This window comes from Harpegnathos saltator, unplaced genomic scaffold, assembly GCF_003227715.2.
Source record: "Harpegnathos saltator strain DR-91 unplaced genomic scaffold, Hsal_v8.6 scaffold81, whole genome shotgun sequence".
NCBI classification, from domain to species: Eukaryota; Metazoa; Arthropoda; class Insecta; order Hymenoptera; family Formicidae; genus Harpegnathos; species Harpegnathos saltator.
This window is the reverse complement of record NW_020230660.1, coordinates 67,712-84,724: the sequence shown is the minus strand read 5'-3', so window position 1 is coordinate 84,724 and position 17,013 is coordinate 67,712. Positions and strand designations below refer to the sequence as shown.

At 42.2% G+C, this 17,013-nt stretch overlaps 2 protein-coding genes across 6 annotated transcripts; both read left to right on the top strand.

Moving 5' to 3' along the window:
- Positions 1-692: 692 nt before the first annotated feature.
- Positions 693-1,688, top strand: LOC105190749 (U11/U12 small nuclear ribonucleoprotein 35 kDa protein). Its single transcript, XM_011153655.3, has 4 exons — positions 693-720; positions 874-1,092; positions 1,212-1,425; positions 1,503-1,688. The coding sequence occupies exons 1-4, from the start codon at positions 718-720 to the stop codon at positions 1,622-1,624; spliced, it is 558 nt and encodes a 185-aa protein (XP_011151957.2). The 5' UTR covers positions 693-717; the 3' UTR covers positions 1,625-1,688.
- A 2,544-nt stretch (positions 1,689-4,232) lies between these two features.
- Positions 4,233-15,887, top strand: TpnT (troponin T, skeletal muscle). Of its 5 annotated transcripts, none has more exons than XM_011153657.3 (14): positions 4,233-4,525; positions 6,794-6,839; positions 7,616-7,639; positions 9,972-9,989; positions 12,221-12,251; positions 12,360-12,464; positions 12,546-12,642; positions 12,731-12,767; positions 12,832-12,937; positions 13,031-13,252; positions 13,651-13,743; positions 13,852-13,932; positions 14,943-15,021; positions 15,381-15,619. In XM_011153657.3, exons 2-14 carry the CDS (start codon positions 6,814-6,816, stop codon positions 15,617-15,619), a joined length of 1,158 nt encoding a protein of 385 aa, XP_011151959.2. In that variant the 5' UTR covers positions 4,233-4,525; positions 6,794-6,813. The 5 variants fall into 5 exon arrangements, with proteins under 5 accessions (XP_011151959.2, XP_019700435.2, XP_011151958.2 ...); XM_011153656.2 differs by lacking the exon at positions 14,943-15,021 and adding an exon at positions 14,234-14,312 and having other exon boundaries at positions 4,234-4,525; positions 15,381-15,887; XM_019844876.2 differs by lacking the exon at positions 7,616-7,639.
- The last annotated feature ends 1,126 nt before the right edge of the window (positions 15,888-17,013 follow it).

Here is a 17,013-nt window from a genome sequence, read left to right as displayed (position 1 = left end):
ATGAATATAATATTATATATAATGTGTTATGTATCATGTATAGAGATTTCGATAAATAATATTGTGTGAGCCCAAAAATGTTTATAAATCTTATAATAGAAAACTGGACTAAAATAACCACATTTTTGAGAAATCTATCAAAACTTTTATCAGTAAAAATGCGCGCTAATAAAAAATATCCATATAGTATTTTTAAATTAAATATAATAACATATAAGAGGATGAGACGAACGTGTAAATTTGAATTATATTATAATTTAGTTATGTTTCTTTTGGTTTACGTTTCTAAATATTTTCACAAATTACGTCATTTGCCTCATATTGTTTATGTGAAATAGGTTTGCGTTCATGATGAATGTAATTTACAAAATGTTATGCATATATGTATTCAATATTTCATAAGGGAATTAATTAAATAATAATAATAAATAATATTCTATATATATGTGTGTCTGTAAATATATTAATTTATTATTTGAATTCTTTAAAAAGAGTATATTTTATCTTTTATATTTTTTTTCTAAAAAGAATGCATCTTAGAATTTTGTATTATTGTGTACATAATAGTTGAACCAAACAACGTTAGATGGAACTACTATACATATTTCTGGCAATTTCTTAGTTTGCCTCAGCTGTTGACCATTCAACAAAATATTTCTCTGTTGAATTGTTTTTATTTTATAAGTAATTTGTATTTAATAATAATTTATATTTAATATGGTGAGTGTAAACACGTCAAGGGTTATTTTCTTTTAATAAAGACAATAAAATAAATAAATTATTGCAGCTGACATAGATTAAAATTAAACTGTTAAATATAAATAAGAAAGAGATAACAGTGCTTACATGATCAATTTCTTTGTTTTATTTTAGAATGAAGATATATTACAGAAATGGAGTCCTTATGCCAAAGAATATGATCCTTTAAAAGCAGGTAGTATCGATGGAACAGATATAGAGCCTCATGACAGAGCAGTTAGTAGAGCAATGATGAGGCACTATGAACCACCTCATAATTTAGAATCTAAATCAGAAAGAACTTTGTTTGTAGCTAGGTTTGGTCCTAAAATCAATAAGAATGATTTGATAGAGGTACTACTAGGTTAACATATTTGGTATTTATAATATTACGTCTTGAGTACATTATAAAATAACAATTACTTATAGTATCATTGAGATATTGAGGTATTTATACATTTGCAACTCTTCAGTTTTTTAACAGATATGGAGACGTCATTTCAGCAAAAGTCATAGTAGATGTGGTAACTGGTCTCTCTCAAGGCTATGGTTTTGTGGAAATGCGAAGTGAGGAGGATGTCAAAAGGGTATTTAGACGAGCCATAGATGTCACATTAAAAGGATATCAAATATTTATTGATCGTGAATGTGGTCGTACCATGAAGGGTTGGAAACCAAGGAGACTTGGTATGCAATTAATGATTAAACATGTTTAATCTGTTTATGCAAATGTTCTATAATATTTCATTATTTAAATTATTCAGGAGGTGGCTTTGGTGGCAAAAAAGAGTCAGGGCAATTGAGATTTGGAGGAAAAGATAGACCGTTCAAACGACCCATTGTACCTAATATTTTAAAACCAAGAAGTCATACCTATTTAAAATAAAAAACTTATATGATTCATATTTGAGCAGTATTGTCAGAAAATAAACTATTCTTCTGACTTGTCATTTAGTCAAACTTTTTAAATAAAAGATTCATTCACTGTCTTCTTACGTCTTTAGCCAATACTCAAATCATACTTAGTCAAAATTTGAATCATATTTAGCTAAGACTCAAACCACATTTGTCTATCAGTTTCTTAAAGACATTATTAGATGGCGCCAGGTAGTCCGTTAGCTGCGATTAATGATACATGCGTCATCTATTACAAAATGTAGTTCTGAAAGCCCCGCTACGAGCCGCCACCATCTTTCATCCCGAAAAAAGGACGTAGCACAATTCGATAAGTTGATAGATTTAACTCTGTATTATACAATTTAACAAAAGGTTAGTTAGGTTGTATAAGCTTTGTTTTTAAATAATACGACTTGTATACGACTGTAGGAGATAGATTTAAAGACTTTATTTTTAAATAGGACGACTTAGTGGCAGATAAGATGAACTTTATTTTGAAATAATACGATTAAACTACGAATAAAGTAGACTTATTCTTTAGTAGTATGATCTATCAGAGGATGGAATTCTGTTCTTATTTATTATTAAAATGTAAAAATCTTTTCTACAATAACATTTATTTTTTTTAGCTGAAGCAATCATTAATTATTTTGATATTTTTATTTGTTAATTTACTATCGATAACATATTACATAGACTAAGATAGAATGAATACTTTTTCCGGTCAAAAATATAAACTTTCTAAATACTATAATTTTCTTAAAAAATAACATAAATTAGCTTTTAAAAAAGTATTTTGTCTAGCAAAGTCTCTATTTTAAGCTTCGCACAATTTGAAAAATTTTGCAATTTTAAAAAATTAATTTTCAGGCAAAGTTATGCCTTTCAACATGAAAGGCGATACTTGTTATTTTTGTCAAAATACGGACTTTGAAGTTGTGTAATTTGAAAAAAAGTTGTAGAGAAACATAAAATAATAGTTTTTAATAGAAAACTCCACATTTTCTTTTACAATAAATTTGACAGAAATAATCTTTTCAACTTGTCAAAATACATCAAAGCCAACAAGTTTTGAAGAATAGAATTCCTTTATTTGACAAAGCACAGATAAAATAAAATAAAATTTCTGAAAGTTTTAGAAAAGGCATCTTAAGATAGAGAAAAAATTACTCTGCGTTATCTTTTCATAAAGTTGTAGTTATAGTCTTTGGAAATATATATATTTGATAATCTTCAGTCAGAGAAAAGCTTTCCCAATTTTATTTTAAGTAGCATATTAATAGGACATAGTGCGCACAAAATGTTTATAACGTTCTATGTAACTATTTTCATACGTATGTATAACGTTTATATTCTTATATACTCCTGTTACACTATCTCTTCTCTTGTTGCATCAGCATTACGTGGCACTACATGCAGAATCTGCGAGAAACTTGTGACGTAACTTCTCCCACAGAAATATTGTTCACAAAAATCATTGTTGGATCGAACAACAAACGTCGTGCCGCATCTCCCGTCGCAAATCGCGGGACGCGCGCGCGAGTCCTCCCGCGTTTATATCTTCAAGGTGGCTGAAGACGATTCCGCTCGAACCCGACTACGAGATCGCATTCGCGTTCGCGAGAGCAACTTTATACCGCAACGACGCGGTCTCCTGGCCTCCCACGTACGTCTCCCACCATATAAGGAGGCACCTCGCGATTCGACGCAGTCTGCGCACAGCTCGAGATTAGGCTTCCAGTTTTAGGGCACTGATAAGACGCCTCCTTCGTTTCAACGACGTGGGTGACTTCCCCATCCCCACACCCTTCGCCAAGGTCTCGGAGACCGTCGGCTCCATGTACGCTCATTGCGGCTCTTATTTCGTCGCTCAGAAAGCCGAGACCCTGTCCCCGTTTGCTCGACGCTCCTCTACCCGCAATCCATTATTTCTTGCATATACAATGCTATTTTTATTCGTACAATGCTGCGTATGCAGTTACGTGAGAATAACGCAGTCGTAAATCGCACTGACGAAACTTGTGAAATCATAATTTCTCATCGTGCGAACATGAAGACAGCTGCGTCGCATCTCAAACGTATACGACATCTACGGCATAAAGTCACGATTGCGTGTTCTCCGAGGAAAGCAAAGTGAAGCGAAGTAATCGCAAACGTTCATGTTACGAGGTGTGTAAGATTCCAAATCGGCGTGAAGCGCCAAGGGAGAACGTTAAACGTTACACACGCGAGACGCACGGAGTCACGCATACAGTCACGAATGAATTTCACCATGTGTCAAGAGAGGATTGCGTATCACGAACGTGTCGTATCACGATAAAGCCAGGTCCCTCTCGGGAGTGGTCGCGCAGCGGCAACGGGCCTCCTTTTGGAGCAAAGCCGCTCGCCGCGCGGCGGCAAGGCGCGAGTCGGCCGGAGAACGGAGAGTTTCCGTAGAAAAGCGGCGCGTCCGCCTGTTAAAAGACACGAAAATAGTAACAGTAACTCAGGATCGTATCGTTCTCCGTGGCCCACGGACGCGGATCTCCGCTCTATTAATAGTCGAGGGATGAAAGAAAGAGGGAGGAAGAGAGCGGAAGAGAGACGGGAGGCCGCGAAGTAACGCGCGGTAGCGGCAGGCGTGCCGCTCGCCCGGAGCCTCAGCCGATGTCCAGTCGCGGCTTTTCGTCGGACCTCTCAGAGCGGCTCAGGTTGTCGCGGACTCCACATTCCACGGGGACGAGAGCTCCTCCTGTGCGTGTCTCTCTGCGAAGTAAACCCTCGCTCGCTCCCACCGGCTGGCACCCCCGTGTCCGCACGCGCGCGCCCGTCCACACACACCCACACGATTATACACACAGGCCTACACGCACGTACGCACTCGTCCACCTTGTATTGACACCACCCGAGTGTAAGTTCAATATTCCTCATACTACATGTGCTCGTTGATTTTGTATGCCTTTTTTCTCTCTGTCTCTCTCTCTCTCTCTCTCTCTCTCTGTCTCTCTTTCTCTCTCTCTCTCTCTCTCTCTCTCTCTCTCTCTCTCTCTATCTTCTATCGCTCTGCCAACGTCGGAGGTAGCTAATTACCCTCGACCCTGAAAACGTCCGCGATGAATCGCCTTGTGTTTGCGTATCCCCACGCTGTAATGATGACGCTGTCGGTGAACCGTGGTCGGTTAAATATAATGGCTAACTTAAAAGAGATCTCGGCGGAAATTTCTGCTGCCTTTACTCCAGAGAGTAGACTCTGGAAGGAGTCGGCTACAACCTCGCAGGCGCGCTGGCGCACTTTATCGAGGCCTCGAGGGTTAATCATATAATCTACTTTTAAGAGCGGAAAAAAGCGAGAGAGAAGACGATGAACAGTGGAAGAGGGTTTATCGACTGTCGCTTAATTTACCCCCGACAGCCGGTTTCTAAGAGAGATATTCAGTTCAGAGCGGTATATTAGAGATCACTGAGTTTTATATAAAAAAATAATATATATAATATATATATATATATACATGTATAAAGAGCTGCCAGTGTGTCGCTTCAGAGATGAAAAGTGCGCGGCATTACTCCCAAGGGTCGCGGAAGCTCGATCAGTGAACAATTTCGAAAAAGCGCGTCTGACAGTGTCTGACCGCAGCGCGGCTGTATCCACTTGTCATTAGAAAACGCCGGCGTCGACCACCGATGATGGTGTAGTGTGCTGATCGCTGCTGTAAATTAAATTGTGCAAAGGGAGAAACGTGCGAGTGTCCTTTTCGTACAAATTTATTTACGTAAAAAAGCCGCGTAGTGCGCCTGTCATGTGATAAGCATGACGGTAACGAAAAATCATTGAGGCAAAAGTAAAGGGGGTGATCTTGCAGAAAAAGGCAGAGTCTCGTTTTATAAATTCACAAACTTTGCAGCGCTGAACGACAACGGTCTACTTTGATCTCAATTTGTAATTCTCATTTGTAATTTCTAGATAAGCTAATGACGGTAAAAGTCTCGATCGTCGCCGTCAAAGTATACTTAAGCGGCACGAGAGAGTCTTCGTAAAACGTCTAATTGACATTCGCAGGATTAAAATGTCCTTTACGACGCCTTTACGACCTCTTTCGAAGCCTCCGAACGATCCAGAGAATTGATAGCGTATCCGACGTATTTCTCGGTCGTCGTCTAATGTTACGAATATCGTAGCTTGCCGAAGGGTGGCTGTGACCGCCTCGAGGTTCCCGTAAAGCTCGCGAGAAACGCCTGGAGAAAGAGGAAAGCGGAAAGATGGAGGCGGTGCGTGCGCGAGCGCGCCGTCCCTCTAAAATTAGAGCGACGAGGAAGAGAAGGGGACGGGCTCCTTATAGAGCTTGCGATACCGAACTTGCGGCCAGGGTTAGCAAACTGGTGTTTTCTCTCTCTCTCTCTCTCTCTCTCTCTCTCTCTCTCTCTCTTCCTCCCTCGCCTCCGGGATATCGGATTACTGTGAGATCATCCGCGAGCGCCAGATCCGGTCTATTCAATTTCAATTTTCTTCTTCACGCCACTTTGCCCAATCTTCATCAAAGATATTCAACGTTGCTGGCTTTTTTGTATATTCGGGTATCTGTCCTCTCTCTCTCTCTCTCTCTCTCTCTCTCTCTCTCTCTCTCTCTCTCTCTCTCTCTCTCTCTCTCTCTCTTTCTCTCTCTCTCTCTCTCTCTCTTTCTCTCTTTTTCCGCCGTACCTTAATCGATTCTCCCGATCTTTGTCTTACACCGTAAATCATAATTGAAAAGATTTTCGGCTTCTCTCTCTTTCGGCAAATATGATACAAATATGATACCGTTCGTCTTTTTTTCTAGATTTATCGTGGACGATAAGAAACGGAGCATGACGCGTTTCAAATCGATCAGGGTGGTTTTTGTAAGCACCTGCGGTTAAGTCGTAAAAGTTGCGGTAGTGTGTTAAGTACCGAATAGGATACTCGGTGTAAGAGGTTTCTCCCTTCTCAATGATTTCGCAAAGCGTAAATTCTACAAAAAAGGCGCTACACGATAATATAAATTCTGACACGACAATATGTTCCTTCATCTCGCGATGTGTTGTAATTTTTGTCAAATCTCATTTGTAGAATTCGATATAGAAAGAGGTCGTCCGCGCTCTGCGACTCGTTCCCGTCGACATTGCAAACTCGACGATTAAGCTTTGGTTCTCCTTTCTGTTGCAGCCCTTTAAACAGCCGCCAACATGTCTGACGACGAGGAGCAATACTCGTAAGTACCCTGGCGGTGGTTTCTTTTGAAATGCAAGCCGTCTACCTTGAAACCGACGCAAGTGCAACTTTGGAACGGCGTGAATTTCAATGAGATGAGCTCGCCAATCCACGTGAGCGCATCTTTGAGACTTTGGTTAGATCGTAGGAGAATTCGGGAAGAGAATGGCTTGCGTAATCTTTAAGATAGACGGCTGGTAGCATAATATCTTCGATATGATATCGCTGCTCTCCGAGATAGATCTTTAATAGCGAACGCGGATACGCGAGAGAAGGAAAGGTCAAGGTGTGTCAGCGACGGCTGCCAGATCTCCACGAAAGTTGGCGGTAGAGAAGACCGCGACAGCTCGTTGATTTGTCACTCTATGTAAACCGTGTCCGAGCGAATATCGTCCACGTAAGGTTTTTAATAACGCCCCTGATCCGCAGCTTTGTGTTTTAATGTACCACTCTATACTCTTGTCCAACTATATCGTCTCTCAATTGTGTCCCCTTCCGGGCCCTCCTCATGCATAATGACCTAATTGCATCAGTGCTCGAGTCGAACCGGTAATACTTTAAGAGTAACAGAGTAAAGTAAGCGTGATGATGCTCGCGGGAATTAAATCGCGCGGGAAGAAGCTTCCCGAAGAGCATTGAGAATCTTAAGTCTCCCCAAGAGCGGCTTCTGAGACCAACCTACCCTTGTCAGTTTTGTCAACCTCGTTTAAACGCGATCACCACCCTTACCGTGCCCGCCCCGACTAACTAAATTCTTTTCCATTTTCTCTTTTGCAGCAGCGAGGAGGAAGTCGAGGAAGTGTAAGTGTTCACCTTCAATCGCGTTCAATTCCGTTAATGTCGTGCTCGATGTCTCTCTAACGTACGGCTCGTTTCGTTTTTTTCATTTCAGGAAGTAAGTTTCCCCGAGGCTCATTATGGGCATTGCTACCAAGACGCGTCGAGACCGATTTGTTTCGATTATGATCGAAATAGCGAGTCCGAAGGATAGATCGTCTTATTCTCTCGGCCGACGGATTAAATTCAGTCGAAAGGCTAAATTTAGCGCTGACGGCACCGTGTTTGTTTTTCTATCTCGCGAAAATAGAAACTCGCTACAGATCTCATATTTTTCGGGGGAGGAATGCGTCGTTTCTTGCGTTTGTCGATTCTGCATTTTACCATCGTCCGTATTATATTCTGTACTTTTCTGTATTTTGTGCCATCGGACGAGAAACTTACAATAGAATCAGAATCAGTTTCGAATCAAGATGCTTTTCGAATCAAGATGTTTTTCGAACAATCGCGAAATAATTCGCGTCCGCACGCATTATATATATTTTCTGACTATAATTTATGAACTCCGTCTTTTTGTTTTTCTGTTTATTCACTCCCTGTCTCTTTCTCTCTCTCTCTCTCTCTCTCTGTCTGTGTGTATCTCCACATACAACACACAAAACCAACCAACCAATCAACCAACCAACCAACCAACCAACCAACCAACCAACCAACCAACCAATCAAACAATCAATCAATCAATCAATTAAACCAATCACCATCACCACCACTCGCCATCGGCCGATCGGCTCTATTCGACCCGCGCGGTACGATACAAAAAATCGCAAAATCAAAGGCAGCAGGAGAAGAAGACTGAGTAAGTTTTGCATACGACAAGTATAAAAGTCTTTTTTTGCGGCCAGTAATTAGCATACGTTCACGTATTGTCGTCAGTGCCTCATTTACTATTTCTGTCTCTTTGTCTTTCTCTTTCTCTTTCTCTTTCTTCTCTTTTTTCGTCATTATCTAACCGCTGTCTTGTATTGTCTGGTGGTAGTTTTCTAATTATTCATTCGTTCTTTCTATTCTCATGTAGTCTCTCGCTCTTTTCCATTCTTCTACTTTTTTTTCGTCTCATACGCGTTGCGTTGCCGCAGTCGTTTTTGCATAGACGTACTTTTTGCAGCGATATACTTGCTAACTGGCTCTTTCTTCATGTACATGTTCTCTCTCTCTCTCTCTCTCTCTCTCTCTTTTTGCATTTTACTTTTTCTTTCTTTTTTCTTTTTCCTCCCATTGCTCCTACCTGTTTCCACGAATAATACCGACGAAATATTTTCCCAGAGAAATTAATGTATCACGGTTGCTACGAAGCTGCTCGTTTTCACTCCTCTCGCGAAAACGTAACGCGAGAGAGAGGGGAAAAGAGTAGCGTGGAGCGTCAATTGGCAGCGTTCTCTGCAACAGTGCTCCAAACCAAATTTTTTCTCCAGTGACCCGCGAAAATTAATTTAAATTCGTTACTCTCGACTTTGTAATTAATTTTCGCAAATTCTTAACGAAGAGGGCCAGACCGAGTCTGTCGTACCGAGCTAATCGAGTTTCACTCAACATCGATGTGCCCGTCGCTGCCTTTTAACTTTTCAAGAGGTGTAACACACTTTGCTGCCTTTGACGTCTCTTTGACGCTGTTTTGCGTCGGTGGCCAAACGAAGGAACAACAACGCTATCGCACTTCTCCATGTACAGATGATACATACACGCATACACACACACACACACTTGTATAACACAAAATGCCCACCCTTTTAAAAAAAGCCCTGTAGAAAAGCCGCACAATATACGAACTTGACTTCGAAGTCTTTCACAGGAACAACCTGACTCTTCCACAGACACTTTTTGACACGAATCGTCGTCAGCCGTAGACACACGAGTATACATTCCACACTTCGTCACTCCACGCCCATCTTTTGTCCCTATCGTGTTTGTTCGTTATGTCTGTCGACTAATCAGCCTCTCTGTCACTCGTATCGTCACCTGAGCGACGAGGAGTTTTGCAAAGCGCTGCGCGTGCAAGTGTCTACAACGCGATCCCTGTTGAAGAAAAATAACGACGATCCGCTTGATAATGTCAACAAGCAATGCACAGCGATCACGCTCGTATTAATCGCCGAAGCGGACAATCGTCGTTCGGAGCGATCATAGCTACCGAGCACAGCTTAGACTTCGGATTATCATATTTGCGCTAAGAGGAAGAGGCGCGAGAACGTGGAGACAGGCGATACCGATTATAATTTAAGCGCTACTTTGTACAGTCCTACGTAAGCGACCGACCGCGCGACTTTATTAATGAATCTGTGCTTTCTCTTTTTTATAGGGGTAGAGCGTCCCAAAAGTAAGTTGATTATGCCGAGGCGTTTATACGTTAATAATACACCCTTTTCGTTATACTCTCGGCCACTCTCACACTACCGGAGTTGGTTTCCCCGACGTCTATTAAATTTAATACTTGTTTAATTTCTCCGAGGACGACTCTGCCTCTCTCTCTCTCTCTCTCCCTCTCTCTTCTTTTTCTTCTCTTTAAATTATAGAAAAGAGTATTGCCGGCATTGTAAACTAGCTCGCTCTAATGAAACCAATTCTCTATTTTTCATTTCGTATTAAATATCAAAGTTCGAGTTCTTTTATCTCACGTGAAAAGAAGTGGAGATGCGAATCTCCAACAGGAAATTCGCGCGACGATAAAGTTCGGGTCATTCTTTCTTTCTCGGCTATCAGAAAACGATAAGGATTATCGGAGAAAGGCTGAGCATCTCGGCTGATTACGGTTAAAATTAATTGACGTTGGTAAAATCGGCCAGCAGACCCTCCGATTTGCATTACGACAGGAATGAGATCACGGGTGATTCGGTGATTCGCGTCACGGTCAATTAGTTGCGTGTCGCGATTCGGTTAATCTCTGTTCTGTATTTTGTTTATCGATACAAGACATAAAATCGCGCGATCGTTGGCCCGTAGCGCGTCAATATAATAGATCTACTCGAAACGCAACGCCAATCACACATGTCGCATAAATATTCCATAGCGCGATTGCGTAAGCGTTAATGTACGATGTCAGTCGAATAGTTTGGGAGCTCGCCAGAAATTTCACGAATTTCTTCGCGATATCGCAATGTTTGTTCCAAGACGGACGTCTGCTGCGTCCCGGCGCCACAATATGATGTAATTAATGATCGGTCATTAACACGGCCAATGTCGCCAATATAATTAACGTTTGTTTGCAAGTCAGTCAGCACGGATTCCAAATTTCGTCGGTTCTGAAACGTCGAATCTCAGTCCTGTCGATGATATCTAATTGTCAGTGTTGAAAGCCACACCCTCAACCCCTCGTGTTGCTCTACGTCTTTCTCTCTCTCTCTCTCTCTCTCTCTCTCTCTCTCTCTCTCTCTCTTTTTCTCTCTCTTTCTCTCTCCCTCTCTTTCTCTCTTTCTTTCGCTCGCTCTCACACCCTCGCGTATTTTACACGTTTTGTCTCTCTGATTAATAATGAATTAATGAGCAACGGCATTGTACGTACATAACCACGTCTTGTTCGAGTTTACGTCAAAGCGATGTTACGTCCCTGTGTTCAAGGCTCGTTAATGTCCGATCCTCCTCATTAATTATGTCGACTTCGCACCGTAATTGATGGCGAGCGTATAATACCTACGCAGATCTAGTTAGTCAGCACTTCTTACACTTGTGACGACACCCTTTATGTCGTCAAAGAAAAAGTAGATTGTTGCAAAATATCGGAAAACTCATGAGGAACGTCCCAGTCCCGAAGAAACGGATCGAAATCCAATTGCGACTATCATTTCCCTCTCCCGCCCCTCCGAACACCGATTTCTCGACGCTCAATTTCGCGTTCCCGTGAATTTTGCGTCGAGTCGATTTCCCATTTGTTCCGGGAGAGCTCGGCTCGAAGGTCCGATTTTTCAAACTTCCGGGATCGACCAAGCAAGTTCCGTTCAAGCGAGTTGAACGCTCCACGTTCCTATCCGCGAGATACATTCGAAATTCTCACAATCTGCTCTCTTTTTATAATGCTCGAGAGCGCGTTTATCCTCTATTTTGTGGCCTCGGTTTTGTGAATCCCTACGATCCTCATCACGAGACCGACTAACTCGTCCGAGAGACTCACTGGACGACTCTTGCTACTTCCCTTTAATGCTCCTTCTCATGAACCTCGCACTTTGGGTTATTTCTTTTTTAGACGCTTGCACATTATTTGCCGTTAGACTGCCTCTTTCGTTTTCTTCCTTCTTCTTCTCACGTTTTCTTTGGCCCAGCCTCTGTCTCCTCCTTTTTGTCCCCGTATTTTTCTCTGACTCTGTTTGTCCGTCCGTGTATCTATATATGTCTGACTGTTCCGCCCATGTGTTGTCTGTGTGTGAATATACGTGCGACGAGCGACATTGAATAATATGCGCTACGGGAGAGAATGGATGGAGTTGTAATAAAGTTGTGGAGACGGACGTGAGAATCTCGCGTTCTTGGGGATCTCGCGAGATCTTCCAGAGAATGGGCTTAACCAACGGCAGATTTACAGAAAGATATTTTTGTTTTCGCTCCGACCGTCTTCAGGGAATCTGGCGAGAATATCGAGTTTATGAAGGTGAGTGTCAGCTGCACGTATATGTATAAATATATGCATGTAACGTCTTTCTCAGTTAGATATTCGTGCAATTGAGCACACGTGACTAATCCACCGCTGAACATTCAGAGACAAGAACAGAAGAGAAGTGATCTCGACGAACAGATCAAAGAGTATATAGCGGAATGGCGGAAGCAGAGAGCCAAGGAGGAGGAAGAATTGAAGAGATTAAAGGCACGCTCTTTCATTATTTGTACGACTTTTCCAATTTCATAGCTACTTAGTACTTTGTTTGAAGAGTATATTGCCTTCCAGGAGAAACAAGCCAAGCGCAAAGTCACCCGCGCGGACGAGGAGAAGAGATTGGCGCAAAAGAAGAAGGAGGAGGAGGAACGTCGCCAACGTGAAATGGGTAAAAACTTTCTTCGATATTTCTCTTCTCTTTCTTTCCGATGAATCTCAAGATAATTCAATTGAGACGTTTGAATTTCCTTTTCCAGAGGAGAAGAGACAACGCGACATCGAGGAAAAGAGAAGGTAAATGTCGAAGGTAGATGATTTCGATCGCGTACAGCGTATCTCATATTATTTTGTCGTTTAGGCGCCTGGAAGAGTCAGAGAAGAAACGACAGGCCATGATGCAATCGCTGAAAGACCAGGCGAGCAAAAAGGGCCCGAACTTCACCATCACCAAGAAAGATCTTTCGGTGGGTGTTGGAATAGCTTAAAATATCTGGTATCTTTTCCTCTTTCTTATTGACCGAAGCAATTTGAGCCGGATTTGGCCCGTCTAAATGCAGGGTGGTACTCTCTCATCGGCGCAACTCGAGCGTAACAAGACAAAGGAGCAGCTCGAGGAAGAGAAGAAAATCTCTCTGAGCATTCGCATTAAACCCCTGGAAATCGACGGTCTTGCGGTCGAGAAGCTTCGCGTTAAGGCAACCGAGCTGTGGGAGGCCATAGTCAAACTCGAGACTGAAAAGTACGACTTGGAGGAGCGACAGAAGCGTCAGGAGTACGATGTGAGTTTGTATGATCGATCGATCGCGAGGACACTGCGAGCTACTTATCCTTGCTTGAACAATCTAAATCTAATAATCGAAGTCGTTCTTAGTAAAGCTTAAACTGAGATTATTCTCTTGATTACTTTGAAATCTTCTTAAAAACTGAGATTACTCTCTTAACGACATTCATTTCCAGTTTCGTGGGATTTCACTTCGCTGTTTCCAATTGCATGAGGAAACTACATTTTAGTTACGTATGCATAATATAATTTTTTTATAAAACGCGACTTTCCAAAGAAAGGAAACGTGCGTTGGTCGTTTCCACCCGAGGGACAAGTTGTTCAAACAAGAATTTAATTATAGTTCGTGTCATTTTCGGGCTGTATTGACAAATCAATATTGCATTTTTATCGTAGCTTAAAGAGCTGAAGGAACGTCAAAAGCAACAACTGAGGCACAAAGCCCTGAAGAAGGGTCTCGATCCCGAGGCTCTGACTGGCAAATATCCCGTATGTAATTTCTATCTTGTCATGTGTACAACAAGCAGAAAGAAATAAAAAAGAAAGAGAGAAGATGAAAAAGAAACGAGAGAGATTAATCGAGTCGCTCTGTCACAGCCGAAGATCCAAGTTGCCTCCAAGTACGAGCGTCGCGTCGATACCAGGTCCTACGACGACAAGAAGAAACTTTTCGAGGGAGTGAGTACACATATATCTCTCTTGTTATTTTTTAATTCAACCAGAACTCGCTCACACGATCTTCACTCAGAATACGAAACCAAAGTCCCGAATTCTCGCTTTCACGACACCCACGTGAACACTTTTACAAGCGCAACTGAACACCGTCGAAAACACCGTCAGTACCACGTTTAAAGCCATTGTCGAGTACGAAAGTAAATCTGTTCTCACTGTGCTATGTGATAAATTCGGCGATATATATAGAAATGACTCCGTACGGAGATATCGTGATTAGTGAGCCAATGTCGATTGAATCACACAGGGCTACGACACGATCTTAGCGGAGACCAACGAGAAAAACTGGAAAGAAAAATCAGATCGGTTTATGAAGCGCAACAAAAGTGAGTCCAACCGTGATTTCTCGGTCACTTTACCGTCCCCCTTTGCTTTGCCTTTGTTGGTTGTATTGCCCCCGCCCACCTATAAGTTTCATCAACGATCGTGTTTCTAATTTCTTCGCTCGCCCCTCGTTCACTAAACGGTCGAGATAACCCCCGAGCTACTGCTGTGTCCGTGTTGTTTCGATGACGCTGCATACACAAGCACGGCGATATCGTTTTTGCGCTCGCACCCATAGCTATTTTACACTGCCCAACACGGCAGAGACACCAGCCAGTCACCACGACGATAATCTAATAATTTGGATTTTATCCCACGTGGCCTCGAAACGAGATCTCTCGATTCCCCTTCTCGATTTCCCTTCAGCAGCAGAGTTGAGCGAAGTGGGCTTTTGATTCAATCCCGTTTAGACGTGGATCCGAAAATCCATTTTCGAGCGTTAAGAACAAGCGTCGAAGATTGTAACCGAGTTAAGGGTGATGACAAGAATAGCCTCCGTGACATGAATTTTCTCAGCCCCAACTTCACCACGGAGAGACCCAGGAGAAGGGACGGTGTTTCACGGAAGTTTCCAGGCGAAAAACCCCCGATGTGTGAAAATAACTCCTAGCATGCCGTTCTGTCCGTTTCAGGGTCTGACCAAACAGCAAAAGGACTTCGTAGAGAAACAATGGACCGAACAGAAGGAACAGTTCTTGGGTCGCCAAAAGAGTATGTATAATAATCTCGAGATTCGGAGCTTCGGAACGGCATCGAAGCGAGAGCTTCGGAGGAGAGCTCGCGGGATTTCTCGAAGCGCCGAAATAGGCACATTCGTAGGGATTCAGAAAAGCTTTCATCTTCCTCCAATAATTAACTTAACCAAAACGATAATTAATTGAACTATCATCGCAGTTAATCAACAAAACGCTTGGATTATATTTAGATCATATTAATTAAGTGTTTTTAAGTATAGCAACTATTTTGTCATCATTCACCCCTCATCTTGATCATGAAGTAGCACACATTTCACTTGTCTTTTCCACGATCGTTGCTTACGAAATTAACCCGTTGCTTCCTGTGGAAAACAGCAAAGCTACCGAAGTGGTTCGGCGAGCGCCCGGGCAAGAAGTCTGGCGACCCCGAATCACCGGAAGGCGAGGAAGACGTGAAGGCTACGGTTGACGAGGACCTCGAAGAGCCGCAATTTGAAGAAAGGGAGGAGGAGGTCGAAGAGGAGGAGGAAGAGGAGGAAGAGGAGGAGGAGGAGGAGGAAGAAGAGGAAGAGGAAGAGGAAGAAGAGGAAGAAGAGGAGGAAGAGGAGGAATAAATCATCTGATTGCTTTCGGCGTGCGTACACGAATATGTCAGAAAGCATACTTCAAGCTCGAAACGATCATTGCGCGATCGTCCGTCGAATCGTCGAATGTGCCAGTGATAGCGACGATAGCGAAATACCGTCACGACGGTACCTCTTCATCCACCGTCACCCCCGGGAGCACCGGAAGCCTCCATCGCCATTTTCACTTTACCATCGTCTTCTCTTCGACACTCAAACGCTGAAGCTCGGATTGAATGGATGACAGACGCTACTTCTGCAACAGATCATTCTATTACCACTGTTACTACCACTGTCACTTCTAACGCCGTGGCTACTACTGCTATTGTTATTATTATTACTACTATGATTCTATTTTAATTGTTACTATTATTACTACCACTCTCACTTTTCCTCTCTTTCTCTTTCTCCCTTCTTCCTCTCTCTTTATCTCTCCCTCCCTCTCTCTCTCTCTCTCTCTCTCTCTCTCTCTCTCTTTCTCTACTTCTGTTATTATTATTATTATTATTATTATTATTATTAATATTATTATTGTACAAACGCAAGCACACAGATTATTAAAATAAAACAATTTATCGTATAAAACCCATTCAGAATTTCGTTCGCACTCACAGTGTGTACATCTACGAGTCCTGCAGTCACATATCTTGAAAATGTGTAGTGGAGTAAAAGAGCTTCTGTTATAAAAAATAAAGAGAAAATGAAATTGATTGGACATTTTGTAAAGTTCTTGAAATAAAGATAATTCCTTCTTCTGTCATCATTCTCGTTTGACTCTGGCGAATTTGAAAAGGTTTGACCTCAGAACTTGCGACGAAGCAGTTTGTGTCATACCACGCACATATATTATGTCACACACCTTCCGGTGTGTCTTATCGTAAAATTGATGTGTCGCCCTTGATAATACATAGAGGCAAGTGCAGACTTGCCTGCGATACATTTCTTATCAAGACAAGATACAACAATATTTTACTGACAACGTGTTGAATAACAACGTATACGTATACGCACACATCAAGTAAACTTCCCATGAGAAGCGAATTAAACAGCTTAATTAAAGTGCTTGCTTAGCGCTTCGTCATGCGCAGTCGTGGCAAGCGATAGGTTGATATTGACATTGGCAGTCGCGCGAAATACATCGAAATCGACAGCCATTTGCCGTGGTGAAATGCGACACATCCGATAAACCGCATCCGTGAGTTCGTACCATCGATACGAAGCATTTATTCTGAAAGCATTTCGCTCACGGAGTCTCGACGGATTGCGAACTTCCGCGACGCCTGCCTGCGTAGGAACCTGTGAGTCGAATCATCGCACAGTGTGATAATTTCAGCATTCTAGACTTGAGGTGTATTTCAAGTTTCAGATCTCTATGCGACCGGTGT